Genomic DNA, 17,309 nt, shown 5'->3' with positions numbered 1-17,309 from the left:
TTCAAAGGCAGGTAGGTTCTCTGTGGACGGGGGGCTTGGACATGGTCACCTCCCATGGACTCTTCTCACTCTGGAGGCGAAGGAGCCAATTCTCCTTTCCCAGACCCCAGCCAGGCTCCTGGTAGCTCCTTTTCTGCAGTTTTCCAACTGCCATTTTACCCATTCTCCATGCATAGTGTGGGCATCAGGGTGGGGATGTAAGGACCAGGGTCTGGCAGGCACAGAGGGAGGGGACAGGCTGCTTTCGTCGGATGCCCAGACGCTCTTATTTCCCCAAAGCTGGTCTGAAAGGTCCCCTGGGAAGGAGGGCATTGACTGCAGGAGGCTCCAGGCATGAGGCAGACTCAGGGGTTGGAGGGAGTAGGAGAGGTCCTCTGTGGTAAAAGGGATTCGGGTACCCTTTCCGTGCCTCCCTAAGAGGGCCTCTGATACCAAGGCACAGATTTTTCTAGGTTGGGCATCAGACGGACAAGTCTCCTCTCTGTTTCTTTTAATACCTGCCTCGCCCACGGCACGTCCCCGCCTCCGATTTCCCGCGGGATTGGCGAGGCTATTTTCTGAGCCCAGGACTCCAAAGTGGGGATGAGGACTGACTCCAGGCCAGGTGGGGACCCCAGTCGAGAAGGGAATTGAGAACAGGGAATGGAGGCAGGCGGGTCCAAGCCACCACTGAGCGAAGACACTGAAAGCTCCTTTCTAGGTGCGGCTTTCGGGGGACAGCCCCCGCAGACAGGAGCACGGGGGGGCGTCCGCACACTCGCGCGGGGGCTGGGTGACCTGATTGCTCGAGCAAGGCCCGCGGGTCCCCGCGCAGGGCAGGACAGAGGCGGCCGCGGGGCAGCCCTTCAGCCAGCAGAGGGCGATGTGGCCGGCGCCGCCAGCAGACTGCTCCCAGTCCAGGGTCGGAACTGAGACATGGGCCACTGCGCGGGCGTAAGCAGGGGCTGCGCGAACCTGACTTGTCTACTAAGGGCTGAGCCGGGGCGTGATACCCTGTCCCCTACAGGTTCCTTCTGCCACAGGCCACCGCAGAGGCACAGGCCTAGGAATATTCAGCAGGAGCTCAGGATTCAACCAGTTTATTGAGGACCTACTATGTGCTATGCACGTGATAATTGCCCCCACAAACAGTATCTCCAGGTAGGAGAGGTGTGATTTCCAACCTGGACACCTTCCTGCAGTCGGACAGGAGCAGTATGCAGACTGCTCTCACCAGTGCCTCCCTGGCCACTGGCTGTCCTACCCACGCTGGCTCCCCTCTCCCCTTGCACTGCACCTCCTGCCTTAGACCTTCTCTTAGGGATTTTCCAGCCTTGGGGGAACTGCTGCTTTCAGTTTCTGGCTGTGGAGTCTTCAGAGGAGACATTTTGCCCCCAAATCCTGTAGAAATAAAATCCTTCGGGGGCAGACTGATTCCGGGCCTGGGTGGGTTCCAGTGACCAGAAGATGTGAAACTGCTGGGAAACAAGCTGTCCCAGGATGATCTGGGAGCCCGGCAGGTCCATCCAGCTTTCTGTGTTCACCCAGTTTCACTTCCTGGTTCTCCTCTGGGCCTTGCACAATGCTGGGAGCCAGGCCTGGGAAAGTGCCACGCCATGGTGGAAGAAACACCCACGAGCCAGCCTGGGGGGTTGTGCTGGGTCATTGACAGCAGGAGGGGAGGACGCTGTTTGCTTCACCTCCTCTGGAGAATGGAGGGTCCCTCCCCATCCTGCTCCAGGGGCTGAGGGCTGTGAGGCTAGGTTCTTCCAAAGCTTGGGGCTGGCATTGTCCCTAGAGTGTGCCCCCGCCTCGTCGTGTCCCCGTCCCCCCGCCGCCCCGTGCCCAGCCCTCACCTCAGCTCTATCTCCTGCCCATCCACGCACCAGTCTTCAGGATAACCTCCTCCGTGCATGGACTTATGCCCTTGACATTTGCAAGTGCCGAACTTTCTGTGTGTTTCCCTAGAGCCACGAGGTTCTTCCTAGATACAGACTCTCTGGGGCCTGGCCAAGGGTGTGAGCCTGGGGCGGGGGGGGGGGGGGGGGGGGGCCGGGGGGAGCAGGAACCTGGTGCTGGAGGCTTGTCGGTTGGAGCCAGAGTTCTTTCGGAGCTCAGAGGCCCTGCAGGAAGCCAGTCCTCAGCCCCCTTCTCAGCCCTGGCAGAGAAGGCTAAGCCACAGAGGGGGTGAGCAGCTGGCTTGCCGGCCAGAAGGCCCAGGGCTGTCTGAGCCCAAGGATGGTCACTGGCAGGGGTCAAGGCAAGAACTGGAGCCTGTAGAATTAGACTAGGAGGCGTTTCAGACACTCCTGGACTCAGACAAAGTTATTTTCAAATCCCCATCTTGAGGCAAATTGCCAGGGGCTGGGGCCTAAGGAGTTGGACTGATGAGCTGAGCTCTGACACAGGCTGACATTTCAAAGAAAATTAGAGCTGAAAAGACCTCAAAGGACATCAGGATCAAATCCTTTACCATGTAGGTGAAGACACAAAGGTCCTGGGACAGTGAAGGCTTCCTTCTTGTCACATAGAGCAAGCACCCAGGACCAGCACCTGGGTGTCCTGACAACCAGCTGAGGCTTTCCCCTGCCATGCTCGGCCTGTGTCCTCTCAGTTATTCTGCAAGTCCTGGGCCTCACCCATCTGACCTGCCACCTCTCCACTGGCCTATGACCCTGCCACACCCTCAGCAGAACTCTTTGGGTTTAATGCCCTAATGAGTCAGCTAGGATGGGGGTGCAGGGAGGGGCCCAGGGTCAGGCCCCAGCTCTCCCAGGAGGCTGGCATTCAACAAGCTGGGGTCTCATCAGGGAAAGAGAGGCCCATGGCGTCGTGGAGCTGAGACACAAACCCATGGAGATAAACTGATGGTCCCTGGGTGTCTGAGGCTTGTGCCAGAGGCTGAGGCCTGGCAGGGCAGGGTGTCTACTGAAGGGCGGACAGGGCCCTGTGCTACCCTGGTAGCTTTGGCGGGGCGGTGGGGTTGATGGAGGGCAGGGGGTAAGGGCAGGACCAGGCTCTAGGCCTGGGCTTCCCCGGTTCGGCCACCCTGGCTCTGGGGCCTCTTTTGCATCCTGTCTTGGGGGCGGTAGGGGTGCGCCAGGGCGTGGGGGTGGGGAGGGAGCCAGGCGTCAGGGAGCCTGCTGCTTTGAGCAGGCCAGACAGGGGGGGATCATGTTTCAGCCCAGCTGTATTTTTGGCTGGATGGGCTGGGGGCGAGCCAGAGCCAGGCAGGCACAGAGGGGCACTCCCCTCCCTAGCACACACAGTCATACTACCTCTACCCAGACAGGCCACCACCACTGCCCCCCTTCAGCCCCGCTGAAGACGTCAGGTGCCCATGGCTAGTGAATCACTTTGGCTTTCTCCAGACTGTTGCTGAGTTTCTGTAGCGTCTTCTTGATCCTAAGCGCGGTGAGGCGGGCAGAGGGGTTGGGGTACCAGCACTCGCGCATCATCTGAGCCAGGCCTGAGAGGACCTGGGAGACAGGAGAGAGAGGCAGAGGAGAGGAAGCGGAGGCATGGGTCAGCAGAGACAGAAAGGAGGACCCAGGAAGATGGAGGATGTCCCAGTAATAGGGAGACACAAGCAAGACAGAAAGGACAAGAAGAGGAACACGAGAGTGTTGAAAGGAGGGGGAGGGCAAAGACAGAAGCGGTAAGAGGGAGGATGGAGGACCAGGCAAGGATGAGAAGGGAAAGATAAAAAACGGAAGAGGAAGATTGTGGAGTGAGAAGGAGGATGGAGAGAGTCAGGGCAGAGAGAGAACTCCGATCTTCAGGAGCACTCAGGGCCCCCCTTGGGGAACACCTCACCCCACCCCCACCTCCACCAAGATCCAAGAAAGGGGAGATGTGCAAGCCACGGGCCTCCCGCATCCCCATGTGCAGCCAGACCCCAGTGCACAGGGCAGGTTCCCCAGCCCTCCGCCAGCCCTGGCTGGGCCCAGGAGACAGTGGAAGAATGGGTGGTGGACACTGCCCTGAAAAAGCCTGGAAGCTCAGTGGTCCCAGGGTGAGCCAGCCCAGCTCTGCCTCAGCACTCAAGCTTGTTCCTCAGAGGGAGTGCATGTGTGCGTGCACGGGAATGCATGTGTGGCTTTCTGTGGATTGTGTGTTGCATAGAACTGTACGTGTGTCTATGTACACATATATGTTACACATGTGTACATTTATTCATTCTTTCAGTAAACATTCATTGAGCACCTAATGTATGCACTGTGAGAGGTAACAGGGAAATAAGGGTCAGCAAAGGAGACTGCTCTGTGGCTTCAGGGGCCAACACTCTGGTATACATGTGCATGGGTGTGTGTCTGCGAGTGTGTGTATATGCGCACATGTGCATCTGTGAGTGTGTGTATATGTGCACGTGTGTATCCATGAGCATGTATATGTGCACGTGTGTACCTGTGAGTATGTGTATATGTGCACGTGTGCATCCATGAGGGTGTGTATATGTGTACATGTATACCTGTGAGGGTGTGTATATGTGCACATGTGTATCAGTGAGAGTGTGTATATGTAGACACGTATATCCATGAGTGTGTTTGTGTGTACCTATGACTGTGTATGCCCATGTGTGTATCTGTATGTGTACATGCGCATGTGTGTATCTGTGTGTATGTATATGCATGTGTATCTGTGTGTATGTGCACATGTGTATCCGTGAGTGTGTATATGCATACATGTGTATCTGAGTGTATATGCGCACACATGTATCTGTGAGTGCGTATATGCGTATCTGTGGGTGTGCATATGCACACGTGTGTATCTTTGTGTATATGTGAGCGTGTGTATCTGTGCACGTGTGTAGAGTGTATGTGTATCTGTGTGTATATGCATACATGTGTATCTGTGATCATGTATATGCACACGTGTGTATCTGTGCACGTGTGCAGAGTGTGTGTATGTGTACGTGTGTGCACCTGTGAGTGTGTGTTTGTAGGAGCATTGCGTGCCTGTGTTTATATCCACGTGTGGATGTGCCCTGTCAGAGCACGTGGAGTGTTCTGAGAGAAAACAAACAGCAGAGCTTTCACAGCAGGAAGTGCAGCAGAGTGCCTCTGGCTTTCAGGCCAGGTGAAGGGTCCTGAAAATCCCGGAACACCCAGACGGTCCCTGGGGGCGCACAGGCCGGGGACGTGGGAGGGAGCATCTGGGGGGTCCCTGCAATCCATCCCCCAGACTCTATCCAAGGTGAAGCAGAGGTCTCAGATACAAGCTCCTGGGCCCAGAAGTCCCAGCTGTGAGCCACCGTACCATCCATCCCAGCCCAGTGGAGCTCTCACCGGGTCTGCAGCCAGCCGGTTGGGGATGGTGGGGGTCTGCTGGTCAACACACACCACCTTCTTCATGTCCTCAAAGCTGGGATCATTGGGCACCACATCATAGAAGGGTGGCCTGTAGTCCTCCACGATGCCTGGGGAGAGAGGGGGTGGGACAATCACTCAGGACAAGAAGGCCCAATACCACCTAGAGGAGAGCATTGCCCACCCTCTGTCCAGGGCCAGGAAAGAGTGCCTGGCTACACTACCCCTGAGAGGGATACTATAATATAGTAAATACATTCACAAATAATAATAATAATTACTGCCATTTATTTTTCACTTACCATGCGCCAGACATTGTGCTATAAACACTTTACATGCATTATCCTGTTAGTCTTCACAACAACCCTGTGAGGTGGGTACTATTATTACCTGCATTTGACAGATGAAGAAACTGATGCTCAGGGAAGTTGAGCCCAGGGTTACACAGCTAGTAATGGCAGAGTCAAGGTTTAAACTCATCTAATTGGATTCCTAGGCCAGATCTTGTTCCAATCTTTCCCACTGCCTCTCGCCCTGGGCCTGGGTACTGCTCCCAGGTCCCAACTATCACAGACACCCAGTGATACCTCAAGTGTACTGAGCACTGACTCTGTGCAGGTATGTCCTAAGTGTACTGCGTAAATCCTCACAGCGGCTCTATGAGGTAATACTGTTAGCTCCACCGGATAAGCAAGGAAATTAAGGCCAGAGAGGTTAAGAAACTTGTCCAAGGTCACACAGGGAGTAAAGAACAGAGCCAGGGTTTAAGCCCAGAAAGTCTAACCAAAGCCCATGCCCTTGATCTCCAAGCTACCTTAAGGGAGGGTAGCTGGCTGATTGCCGGGTGAGGATGTGGAACAAAGAGAAGGGGAAGAAAACAGCTCTCCTAAGAGAAAGGGATTTTCACCCTGGTCCAGATAACATCCACCCACCTTCAGGGACAGCACAGGCCTCTGCTGACCCTCTCAGCCAGCAGGGCGCTCCGCCCCGCAACATTGTCCCAGGTGCACAGTCCTTAGCAGGAGCTTTCTGAAAACGATGCCTGTGGAGCTGCAAACAGCTTGGGCAGAAGAGGCAGCCCCGGAGAAAGCGCCCCAGGCCCCACCCTGCTTCCCAGCCTGAGGTGGGGGGCCCGGCCGCACAGCCCAACCCAAGTCGAGCCTGCTCCAGCTGTTCTCCCCATGGCCAGCGTCCAGGCCAGCCCAGTGTCACTCGCGCCCTAATCAGTGCTGCGCAGAGGCCTGAGCGTGTCTAATGGGCCTTTAATCAGCGCCGGGGCTGACACCAGATTACAGTGTTTATAATGCGCCACAAATCTGTGTGGGCTGGAGGAGCTTCCCTCGGCCTCAGGAGCCTCAGTCAGCCTCCCTCGGCCCCGGCCAGGCCAGCCTTCCTCTCCTGCCTGCCTGCAGCCTGGTCCTGGGGGGCTCGGCTCCCTCCAGGCACCCCCTTTCCCTGACCCCAGCTTCTAGAGCCCACTCTGGGAGTCCACGCCCGAAGGGGCAGGAATCTGAGCCCCTCGAGAGTCTCTCAGAGGGACTGGTTACCCCTCAGCCTCCACCAGTCGATGACCACTGAGGGCAAATGAAGCCTGGCGTGGGGTTGGCTCCTGGCAGATGCTCAGGAAATGAGAGTGGCCCTGTCCCCAAGGAGCAGAGCTCCAGTCATATCCTGAGGGTTGTCCCCAACCTGTCAGGACTCCAGGCAGCCCCTCCCCACGGACAGTTTCCACAAAGACCGACAAGCCTCTCCACCCAGTCCAGACCACCAACTGTCATCCATCTACCCCAGGGCTGGGAGGGCACCAGCCACAGGGCTGCCCCCTCTACGGGGCCAGCGGGAATGAAGTCCCTCTGCCTGCTCCCAGCCCCTCCTAAGCTGAGTCTCCTGTAGCACCCTCAGGAATAATGAGGTAGCAATAAGCAGGCAGTGCAGGCATTTTCGTGGACAAGGAAACCAAGGACCAGAGAGGTTTAAGTGAGCACAGTGATAAAGAACACCGGCCCCAGAGTCAGATTGCCTGGGTTCAGAGGACAGTGCTGCCTCTAGCTGGCTGTAATTCTGTGCCTCAGTCCCCTCAGATGTAAAATGGGCATGATACTGTGTCAGGCACTCATTATTACAACAGGAATTGCCACTAACATTTCCTGAGCTCCAAAATAGCTCCAGATAGTGTCCTGAAAACTTTATTTGAATTATCTCAACAACGAGAAACTATTTTCATTCTCATTTTACAAATGTGGAAACTGAGGCACAAAGAGGTTAAGTAACCTGCCCATGGTCAGTGATGAAATCAGGAACTGAACCTAGGCCATCAGATTCCCAGCCTATGCTCTTAACCACTGAGCGATACCACCTCCCTGCCAGCACAGGACGATTAAATAAGATGATACATATATGTAGCACGGCATCTGGCACACATTTAAACTCAATAAATGTTAGCTGCTATTAACATTTCTATTATTATCACTTACCCAAGATTTTATGGTCAGAATCGCAGACTGGCAGACTCAGATGAACCTTGATAGGTCACTCAGCTGAACCGGCTCGTGAGTGACAATGAAGGGAATCCAGGAGGTCTGGTCACAAACCCCTCAGGCCACAGGCACTAACCATGGCAGGAGGCCCCCATCTCCTGCCTGTCTGCCTCTCTGTGCACCTGCCCCACTCCCCTTTGCCCATCCTGCGCAAGGTGGGTCCTCACCATTGACAGTGGTCCGTCGGGTTATCTCCCACAGCACCAGGCCAAAGGCCCAGATGTCTGTCCACTTGTAGGACTCAAAGCAGTCGGTGCGGATCTGCTCATCCAGCACCTCAGGGGCCATGTACCGCTTGGTGCCCACTCGCGGGTTGTTGCCGATGTCCAGGTAATCGCTACCCTGGGAGTGCATCACAGCCAGGCCTGTGGGTACCGGGTCTGTCACTCCTGCTGCTCACTCGAGCCCAGACAGGGCAGTTCCATGAGGCAGGGGTCCAGGGGGCAAGGTGGGGATGGAGCAAGGCGGTGGGACACAGAGGAGCAGGCAAATGGAGACTGCCCTGAGGTGGCCTGGGAGACAGCAGCCACAGGAACAACTGCCGCTGTCTAAGGCAGGCATGTTATGCCCATTTCGCAGAGCAGAGCCCCAAGGCCTAGTGAGGCGGGCGCAATGTAGACAGTTGAGCCAGACTAAGACCCCAGGTTCCTGGCTCCCCGCCCCTTCAACCCAACTCCTGGAGCCAGGGTGGTGTGATGGAAAGAGGCTGGGCTTGAAAAGAGCGTTTAGGCAACTAGTGGGGCTCTTGCGGAGGTGAAATGAGACAGCAAACATCTCTAAGTTTTAAAGAGCCAATCAGGATCGTCGTTGTCGCCACCCACCCAAACCAGCACGGATGGAACCAAGCGGAGAGGGAGAGTGCGCGACCCCGCCTCCTGCGGACGCCTCTCCCCGCCCCCTGCGAAGGGCAAGCCCCACCACCCACCTGCGAAGGGCCCGCCCCTGCCCCGTCCCATTCGACGGGCCCGCCCTTGTCCCCGCCCGCCCCGCTGCGGAGGGCCCGCCCTTGCCCCCGCCCGCTCCGCTGCGGAGGGCCCGCCCCACCACCCCCACCTGCGAAGGACCCGCCCGTTCCCCGCCCAGTCCCCGTGGGGAAGGCCCGCCCCACCACCCACCTGCGGAGGCCCCGCCCCTGCCCCGCCCCGCTCACCCAGGTCGGCGATGCAGCACTGCAGGTTGCTCTTGACCAGCACGTTGCGGCTCTTGAGGTCGCGGTGGGCGATGGCCGGTTTGCCCTGCGTGCCGAAGATCTCTACGTGCAGGTGCGCCAGGCCGCAGGCCGCGGACACAGCTAGCCTCAGAGCCAGCTGGGGCTCCAGCGTCTGCCTCTGCAGAAAGTCGTAGAGCGAGCCATGCTCGTGGTAGTGTGTGATGAGCCACAGCTGTGTGCTCGAGTTGCGGGAAGTCATGTCTGAGGCAATAAAGCCTGTGGGCAGAGGGTCAGATGCCTCAGCCGAGGGGCCTAGGGATGAGGGAAGCTGGACTGGTCAGGATCCCTGCTGGGGCTAGCGTCAGGGGAAGAACTGGGTCAGGGCAAAGCTGGGGCTAGGGCTGAGACCAGCTGAGGCTGGTCTGGCTTAGGTCAAAGAGGAAGCTGGAGTCAGAGATTAGGGTCAGGGCTAGGTCAATGTCCAGAGGCCTGGCAACTCCAGCCCTGAGTGCAGAGGGATGAGAGCCCCAGGCTTGGCATAGCAACCCCCTGCTTGCCTAGGATGTTGTCATGTCTGAGCAACACTGTGTTGTAGATCTCCGTCTCCCGGAACCAGGACTGTTCATCCCTCGAGGAGAAGATCTTGACGGCCACACTCTCGCCATGCCACAGGCCCCGCCATACCTCACCATAGCGGCCCTTTCCTGGGCCATAGGGGAGGGAGAGGGTCACACCAAGGCCCTGGGCACAGTAATCCCCAGAAGAGTGCTCCATGATGATGCTGCACTGAACCCATCTGCAGAACCTCTGACACTTATGTTTACCTTAATCCAGACCCATCCCCATCTGCCTCTTGTTCCACCCCGGCTCCTACAGAAGGATCTAGCCGTGCCCATCTCCAGCCACTCCTGGCTCAGCAGAATGCCCATTCTGACTCAGGCCTGGCCCTGCCTATCACTCCAGAAGCCAAGAGCTCCCTCAGCCCTCCAAGCTCATGGGAGCCCTTAGTCCCCATCCCCTCGGCTCACCCACTGCTCACCCACACACTCCACCAGGGCAACCTGCCGTGCCACTGTCCTCTGCACCAGGAAGGGGAGCCCCGAGCCACTGCCCGTGGTACAGTCACTGTCCAAGAGGTCCTAGGAGTACCGAGAGGCCGCTGAGAGGCCGCCCCCACCCACCCTAGCCCCTTTCTCCATCCTCAACCTAGGTCCTCCTACTGTGTCTCTGATGCTCCTCCCTCGGCCAGCTCCCCGCCCACTCGAATCTCTGAGTGTCTGTGATTGTGCCTTTCTCAGCTGCCTGTCACTCTGCATCCCCTCTGATTCTGTGGCTCCTGTCTACCTCCCACCACCCTGTGTCCCAGGTTCCCCCATGCCCATACCCCCAACATGCTGTCCCCCTGCTCGGACGCCTTCAGGATGAGGCTGGACTCGCCCAGCTCGCTGTGCAGGCCCCGCTGTTTCTCCTGCCTCCGCCGGACATGCCACAGGCCCAGGGTACCCAGGGCCACCAGGGCCAGGAAGGCCAGCACAGGGCCCAGGATCAGAGGCAGCTGGCCATCTACTTGCGGCTGCTCCGGAGTTGGGGTGGCTGCCAGAGGGGGGAAACTGAGGCCCAGCTTCCACCAGGCCAGATCCCCCTACCTTGCCACTCTGCCATCAGTTCCAGGGTCCTGCCACCCCCACCCTCCTGGCCAGAGCATGAGAGGAGAGCAAGACAGGGAGGGCAAGGTCTGAGGAGATGGGGAGGGGTTGGAGGGCAGCTGGACATACCCTCCAGCACCAGGGACACGTTCTGGTTGCAGAGGGGGCTGTAGCAGCAGTAGTGGTTGACGAACTCGGTGGGGCGCCCCCTGCAAAGCTCCTGGTGCAGGTTCCCGCAGCCCCGATGTTCCTGGGGGTGGCTGCCCTCCTCCCGCACCAGCACTACTGTGCACCAGGCCCCCTGGCAGGTAGGCCTGCTGCAGTGTGGGCTGTCACATGTGCAGGTCAGCAGTGGGCCCCGAGAGGGCTTCACGGGGTCGCCTGGGAGACACACCAGAAGCTCAGCCACTCTGGGCCCAACTCCCCAGGCTGAAACCAATACCCATGTCTGTCCCACAGCCCTCTCCCTTCTGACCTCTCAAACAAACCCCTTGAGGCCTTGGTCCCTTAGTTCCATCCTCAGACTCTCCTTCCCTCCCCAGCCTTACCCCCAACTAGGGGCAGCTGAGACTATGAGAACCAGGCCTCTGTTGCCTCCCTGATCCTAGGACCTCCCCTCCCAGTTCCAGGCCCAGCCCTGGCCCCCAGCCTCAACTCTGAGGGCCCTCTCAGGCCCTCCCTGCCAACGTCCCCACTCTCTGCACCTCCAGAGAGTAGTTCCACCCTGGAGACCGACAGAGCACCAGACTGCAGGTTTGAATCAAGAGGACAGCAAAGGAGGGCTGGGGCAGCTGGGAGCTTAGCCTAACTGAGCTTGTCTCCCACGCTCCAGCCAAGCTCCTAAATCCCTTCTCCCCAGCTCCTCAAACTCAGCCCCAGCAAGAGCTGAGCTGAGCCCAGATAGCCCTTTCTCCATCCAGGCCCCTGTTCCCTACCTGCTCCCCCAGTACTCACTCTGGGTCAGGCCCAAGGCCATCAGTAGCATCAGAAGGCCTCTCCTGGGGGGGTCCAAGGTCATGATCCTGAAGAGAGGAGCAGGAGAGAGGATGCACTAAGATCTGTGAAATGTGATCCCCTCCGTGTTCTCAGCCACTGACCACAGGTCCCTCCCACTCAGAGGAAATCACTGGGAGTTTTTTGGGGGGGGCAGGGAGGCCTCCTCCCTACTCCCTGCATCTGGCCTTGGGGCGGGGCCTGCAGGGGAAGTCCTGGTTCACTTCCCCATGGAAACCATCCTGTTAGGGGTGAGGGGTGGGGAGCCACGTTTAAGTGACTGAGAGCTTGGGGGACTCCCAGCCGTGCCCCTCTGCTGCTGAGCTCAGACTGGAGGGCGCAGAGGGCACGGGGCTAGGGTGGCAGGGGCATCTCTTGAGCAGCCCTCCACCCTTCTGTCCTCTTGCCCACCCCCTCCCAGCCTCCACCCCTGCCCACCCTTTCCCCAGTGCCCCCCCAGCCCTGGCTGCCTCGAACATAAACAGGCTCCTCTCTTCACTTCCTGCCATTCAGGGTCCCGCCAAGCTGGGAACAGGAATCAAGATTGTTTAGATTGAGGTCCGGATAGAACAGACCGGAGTCACGCACGGCGGGGACTTCAGGGCACATTCTCAGGGCAGGCTGGAGCAGCCACAGGGTCTGCAGGAGCCACGTGGGGCTGGAACACCCTCATGACCGAATTCTTGGGGGACACCTTGTGGGTCACAAAGCCCAGCTCCTCATTTTAGAGCAGATGGGCTGAAGGCTCAGACAGAGGAGGAGACTTGTCCAAGGTCAGACAGGATTCAGTGGCAGTACGAGGAGTACAACCCAGGTGTCCAGACTCCTGGTCCAGTGCTCCTTCTACTCTGTCTCCCAATCCAGGGGGGCAGCCAGGTCTGAGCCCTCAGGATTATAACAGCCATACAAAGCTTTGACAGTGCTGGGTCATGCCAGCTGTGCAGGAATCTCTCTGCCACCTCACTAGAGTATAAGATGCCCTCTGAGCCATACCCTGGCCCCCTTCTCTCTCCTTGCTGTCATGAGAAAGCATGGGGGGAGGGCCACTGATGTGGGAGAGGAAGCGAAACACACTTAGATACTAAATGTTTGACCTTCCATGGCTGGCTGAGGTTGAACTGTTCCAGAAGTTTGGTGAAGAGTTAGTTAAGGGAAGTAATTCTGATCTATGGTAGTCCCCAATCCAGAACTAGTGCTTCAGAAGCCACCCCCTTGTTCATTTCTCAAAGGTTTAGAACAAGAAGATAAGAGCTGAGGCTGCAGCAAGAAGGACTGAGGTCTGACAGCAAGAAGGACTTTCTAAATGGTGGAGAGTGTCCAACTATGTGCCTGGGGACCGAATCCCCAGGCAGGGGCAGCTAACACGAGGGAGAGTGTCTTCTGGCATCACATGGTGAGGCTGGTAGGGCTGGACATATGGCCACATAAGCTGCAGAAGGCCCATAGTCTAAGAAGGTGCCAAATGAAGATGCATGATGCTGAGGCTCTGAGGGCAGGACGGCTGTTGGGGGAGCTTCATGGGCCTCTCTGGCTGGTGGCAGCTCTGGCCTTCCTGCCCAGGCTTCCTCTGCCCCAGAGGCCCAGGGCTGGGGGAGGAAACGGAGCCCTGGGCTGCTGCAGCTGTGTCCCCAGCCTCTGCCTGACCTCCTGTCTCTTGCCCCTCCTGGCAGACAGTGAGGACTCGCAGGAGAACTGGAGGCTGGAGGGGGAGTGAGCCCCAGACAAGCCGAATTTGTCCACTAGGGTACAGGCGGGAAGCCATCCTTGGCAGCCTTTGCTTGCTCAGAAAGCAGCTCAGGAGAGGGTACATGGCAGGAAGGAAAAAGTGGGTAACAATAAGGATGAAATCCGGCTTCCTTCTAGGATCCTCCACCCATGCTTCCTCTTCTCTGGCCAGGCCCCAAGCCACCCTCTCACCAATTTCTCGTGCATCAATCACCTGAAGTGCTTCGTTAGCAATGCACATTCTTTGGTCTCTCTCCCACTCCAGATTCGGATGCAGTCTATCTGGGCCCAGCAAGAAACATGCATTTTGTAAAAGTTCCCCAGGTAATTCTGATCAGTTTGTGTGGGTATCCCACTTTGAGAAATGTCACCATGCTAAGACGGGTCCCCTTGCTTTCATTTCACTGTGCAGGGCCTCCTGGATGAGTGGATGTGGGGTGCTCTCACTCCTCCCCCCGGGGGCCTCCCCCTGTACTGGAGGACTGCAGAGGGTGGGCGGGGCGAGGGTGAGGGCTTCTTCTCGACATCTCAAGCCTGGGAGTGCAGGGCAGGGAGGGCCAGGCAGCATTTGCAGAACTCACTTCTGGTCTAATCCTGGGGATCTAGTGGAGTAGATCGTGACTGTCCAGTTTTCACCTGGGCCCAGTGTGGGGCTAAGTACAGGAGGGTGCTGAGTCCTGACTAGTCCAAACTCAGAGCTGACCCTGCAAGATTCGCTCTGAGATCTGACTCGAGCACAGATGGACTCCTGGGGACTGGCGGCATCCTTTCACTTCTAAGCAAAACTTCGTGAAAGACCTCCTGCTGACAGAAGCATCACTGTTGTTGGCCAGAAATCACAAATGCTAGACTAATTTTAAACATTAACCTACCACTGTGAAACCCTCAATAAGAAGAGAACTTCCTCTGAGCACTACTTATGTGCTAACTACTGAGCTTTAACGGATCTCATTTCATCCTCACAACCACCCAATGGGGAAACTGAGGCTCGGGGATGTTAAGTTTCTCGCCTATAATCACTCCATGTGTCTTGATCAACTTAAATTGCTGGCAAGAAATCTTCGTTTGCTCATTTTATTCCTACGGACGTTTGGTGTTAGGTGAGTCTCTCGGAGCAGAAAGAAAGAATAGGTCTCTCAGGCATTAACAGAGTGCCTGCTGCTGTCATCATCAGCAGGTGCCTGATGCGGGTTTGTTTAGATGTGAAGACAGAAGTTATCTGTTTGCGGAAGGCTTAGTCTTAGGTGGGGCTGTGTTTGGAAGGTGGTTGTCAATCTTTTTCTTCCCAGCCCACTTGAGGGATTGAGAAAACCTGCTCCCATCAGCAGCAGTGGCTCCGCACAGGGGTGATTATGAAAGGGCTGGAAGCGCCCGCTCTGCCCGTCAGCAGCTCTCACCCAAACAGAGAGGACCAGACTGAGCCTCTCGATCTGGGTTGCCCCTTATCATACACCAAGCCCTTTCATCTGCATCACTGCCTTAGCCTGTCACAGCAGAGTGATGTAGCATCAAGCCTGGATTTCACGGTCTCAGACAGACTGCAGAGGCAGCACAGGTTAGCACAAAAGTTGGGACGTGGGCTCTGGACTGTGTAGACCTGGGTTCAAATCCTGCCTCTGCACGTAGAGTGGTGAGATTTGGGGCAAGTTAGTTAATCATTTTGAGGCTTAGGCTTCTCCTGTGAAAAATGGCAATAATAATACCACTCATTTCACAGGCATAATGTAGTAAAATCATTTAGCAGGGTACTAAGTGGTACACAGTAAGCACTTAACAAATGTGACCAAAAGGGCAACCCGCCATTTACACCATCCATGGAGCTCTGGACAAGTGATTCAAGTCTGAATCTGTTTCCTCTTCTGTAGGATGGGCATAATAACACCTCTTCTGATAGGTTGTCGCCAGGATTACATGAGAAAAATAAATCTAAGTGTCTACATAGTAGTCAATAAATGGTAGCTATTTTTAACCACCCCATGAGATGGGAGCACAGATACTAGGACAAATGGGGCAGTGCGGGATCAGAGGGGACAGACTCTGACTCAGCCAGAAGCTGCCCATAGAGAGTGGGAGCTATTGTCCACTATGCACATCCCTGGAGAAGAATAGAGAGTGGATGCGGCCAGCCCAGAGATGGGCTCAACACCACCGGCCTCCTGGCAGACTGAAAACCTGGGGTCCCAGCCTAGAGGGAGACGGGGATGCCCTCTGGCCTGGATCCTGAAGGAAGGCCAGGCAGGGGATCATCTGACCACGCAGGGTTCCAGGTGAGGTTTGCGGGATGGAGTTTCAGGGTCAGATTCCTGAAGCCTGAGCTGCAGGGGCTGGTCTGGGAAAGGTGGGCGTCAAGGGGAAGCTCGACAGCGCTGGAAGCGGACCCTCCCTCCCAGGTCACGGCCAGCCGCCTGGAGGGCCATGAGCCCATTTTATGGATGAGGGCGGGAGAACGGAGAAGTTAAGTGACTGGCCCCAGGAGCACCGTTTTCTGATCCTTTAGCCGGGTCAGCCCAGCCCCCTCCCAGTCTGGGTGGGATAAAAGGCAGATGTGCACGGAGGGCGAGGGCAGCTTGCTCTCGGGATGAGCTGGGGCAGAGGCTGCGGCGACCTCTCTGAGGGGGTCTCTGGGATCCGCCCGAAGGAAGGGCCCTTTCGGGGCGAGGGTCGGGCGGCCCCCCTCCCCCGCCGCGCCCGAGGACCCCGACTCACCTCCGGGCCTGCGCTCGGGCGCTGGGGCGCGGGCGTGCGGCGGGCGGGGCGCCTCCCGTGCCGGTGGCGGCCGCGGTGGCACGACGAGCGCTGGCCGGCGGGCCGGGGTCCGGACGCGGCCCGCGCGGGGCTGGAGCCGAGCCGGGGAGGGGCTCGCTCGGCGCGGCTGGCGCGGCGGCCTCCCGGGACTGGGAAAGGGGCCGGAGCAAAAATGTTTCTTATTCCAGCGTCTTCCTGCCTGGCCCGACTCCACCACTCCCTCCTAATAAACCGTTTCCTATTGCCCAGCTCGCCGACGGCCGCCCGCTCGCCCCTCGCTGGGGCTGCGAGGCTGGACCCTCCCCCGCGAGGCTCCCAGACCCTGGGGGCGGCCGTCCCCCACCCCCCAGCGCTGGGATCGCCGCCCCCGCCCGAGCCTCCCACATCCGCCTCCCCGAGGGGGCGGTCCTTGGACTCGGGCCGCCGGGGGTCCTGTGGGGTCCGGGCCGGAGCCGTGGGGACCAGAGCAGGCACAGGAGGCACCATCTGACGGCCGGGGTAGGGTTGGGGGCGTCCCTCCCGTTCAGAGCTGCTGAGGGGGCGACCTGGAACCCTGGGATGGGAGGGGGGGCACCAAGGGATGGACATGAGGGGAGGAGGAAGGGAAAGGAAGTCACCTGCCCTTCTGCCACCCTCAGCCCTGGGTCCTGGGCCTAGAAGCTCAGAGCAGCAAGGGCAGAGTTTGGGGCTGGCAGGGTCTCAAATATTTTGGCTTCCCCCCACCCCACCCCCCCGGCGGGGACTGTCTCTCCACTTGGGGACTCTCCATTCGGTCCAATCCTTCAGTTTCCTCCCTCGGGCCCCTTCACCCACTCTTGTCCCCTCCCCTCTTCCGCAGCCTCTCTGCGTTCAGCTCAGCGCAGGGTAAACAGGCCCAGATGGGGCGGCTCTGGGTCAGTGGTGAGGACGGCTGAGCCCCATCGGTCAGCCGCAGCACAGCTCAGCTCGGTGACAAGGACGCCTCTCCCCACCGTGGGCGACCAGAACGGAGGGAGAGGCTTGGAACCGCCTTGGACTGCCCCCTTCGAGGCAGACCTCTCTCCCCACCAAATGGAGTCTTAGAGCTGGGGACCGAACCTCCTGTGGGACACCACTGGGACAAGGTGCTGTGGTGGGGGTGCAGAATGGCTTCTCCCCCAGGGAGAAACAGAGTCTTCCTCCTGACGCCCTTCCTCATCCTCAGGCTCTGAGCTCTGACATCCTTGTCCTTCTTTATGACTACCGT

General features: G+C 58.0%; 1 protein-coding gene across 4 annotated transcripts; it reads right to left on the bottom strand.

Annotated features, from left to right (window-relative positions):
* Positions 1–1,063: 1,063 nt before the first annotated feature.
* Positions 1,064–16,444, bottom strand: ACVRL1 (activin A receptor like type 1). Of its 4 annotated transcripts, XM_023643596.2 has the most exons (10): positions 16,046–16,444; positions 11,576–11,643; positions 10,751–11,002; positions 10,360–10,568; positions 10,015–10,114; positions 9,533–9,679; positions 8,976–9,251; positions 7,993–8,190; positions 5,268–5,398; positions 1,064–3,458 (listed from the first exon to the last, which is right to left on the bottom strand). In XM_023643596.2, exons 2-10 carry the CDS (start codon positions 11,637–11,639, stop codon positions 3,324–3,326), a joined length of 1,512 nt encoding a protein of 503 aa, XP_023499364.1. In that variant the 5' UTR covers positions 11,640–11,643; positions 16,046–16,444; the 3' UTR covers positions 1,064–3,323. The 4 variants fall into 4 exon arrangements, with proteins under 4 accessions (XP_023499364.1, XP_001504402.1, XP_070126344.1 ...); XM_001504352.7 differs by lacking the exon at positions 16,046–16,444 and having other exon boundaries at positions 11,576–11,964; XM_070270243.1 differs by lacking the exons at positions 10,015–10,114; positions 10,360–10,568 and having other exon boundaries at positions 16,046–16,178.
* Positions 16,445–17,309: the final 865 nt, after the last annotated feature.

Source organism: Equus caballus, chromosome 6 (genome assembly GCF_041296265.1).
Source record: "Equus caballus isolate H_3958 breed thoroughbred chromosome 6, TB-T2T, whole genome shotgun sequence".
Classification (NCBI taxonomy): Eukaryota; Metazoa; Chordata; class Mammalia; order Perissodactyla; family Equidae; genus Equus; species Equus caballus.
The sequence above is the reverse complement of the archived record's forward strand: the minus strand, read 5'-3'. Positions and strand labels throughout refer to the sequence as shown.

Coding starts and splice junctions, on each gene's coding strand:
- ACVRL1 (XM_023643596.2), bottom strand. CDS start 11,639: ATGACCTTGGACCCCCCCAGGAGAGGCCTTCTGATGCTACTGATGGCC. Junction 9,680..10,014: donor TGCCCTGGTGGAGTGTGTGG/GTGAGCAGTGGG, acceptor CCTATGGCCCAG/GAAAGGGCCGCTATGGTGAG. Junction 5,399..7,992: donor CCGACGGACCACTGTCAATG/GTGAGGACCCAC, acceptor CTCTCTCCCCAG/GCATCGTGGAGGACTACAGG.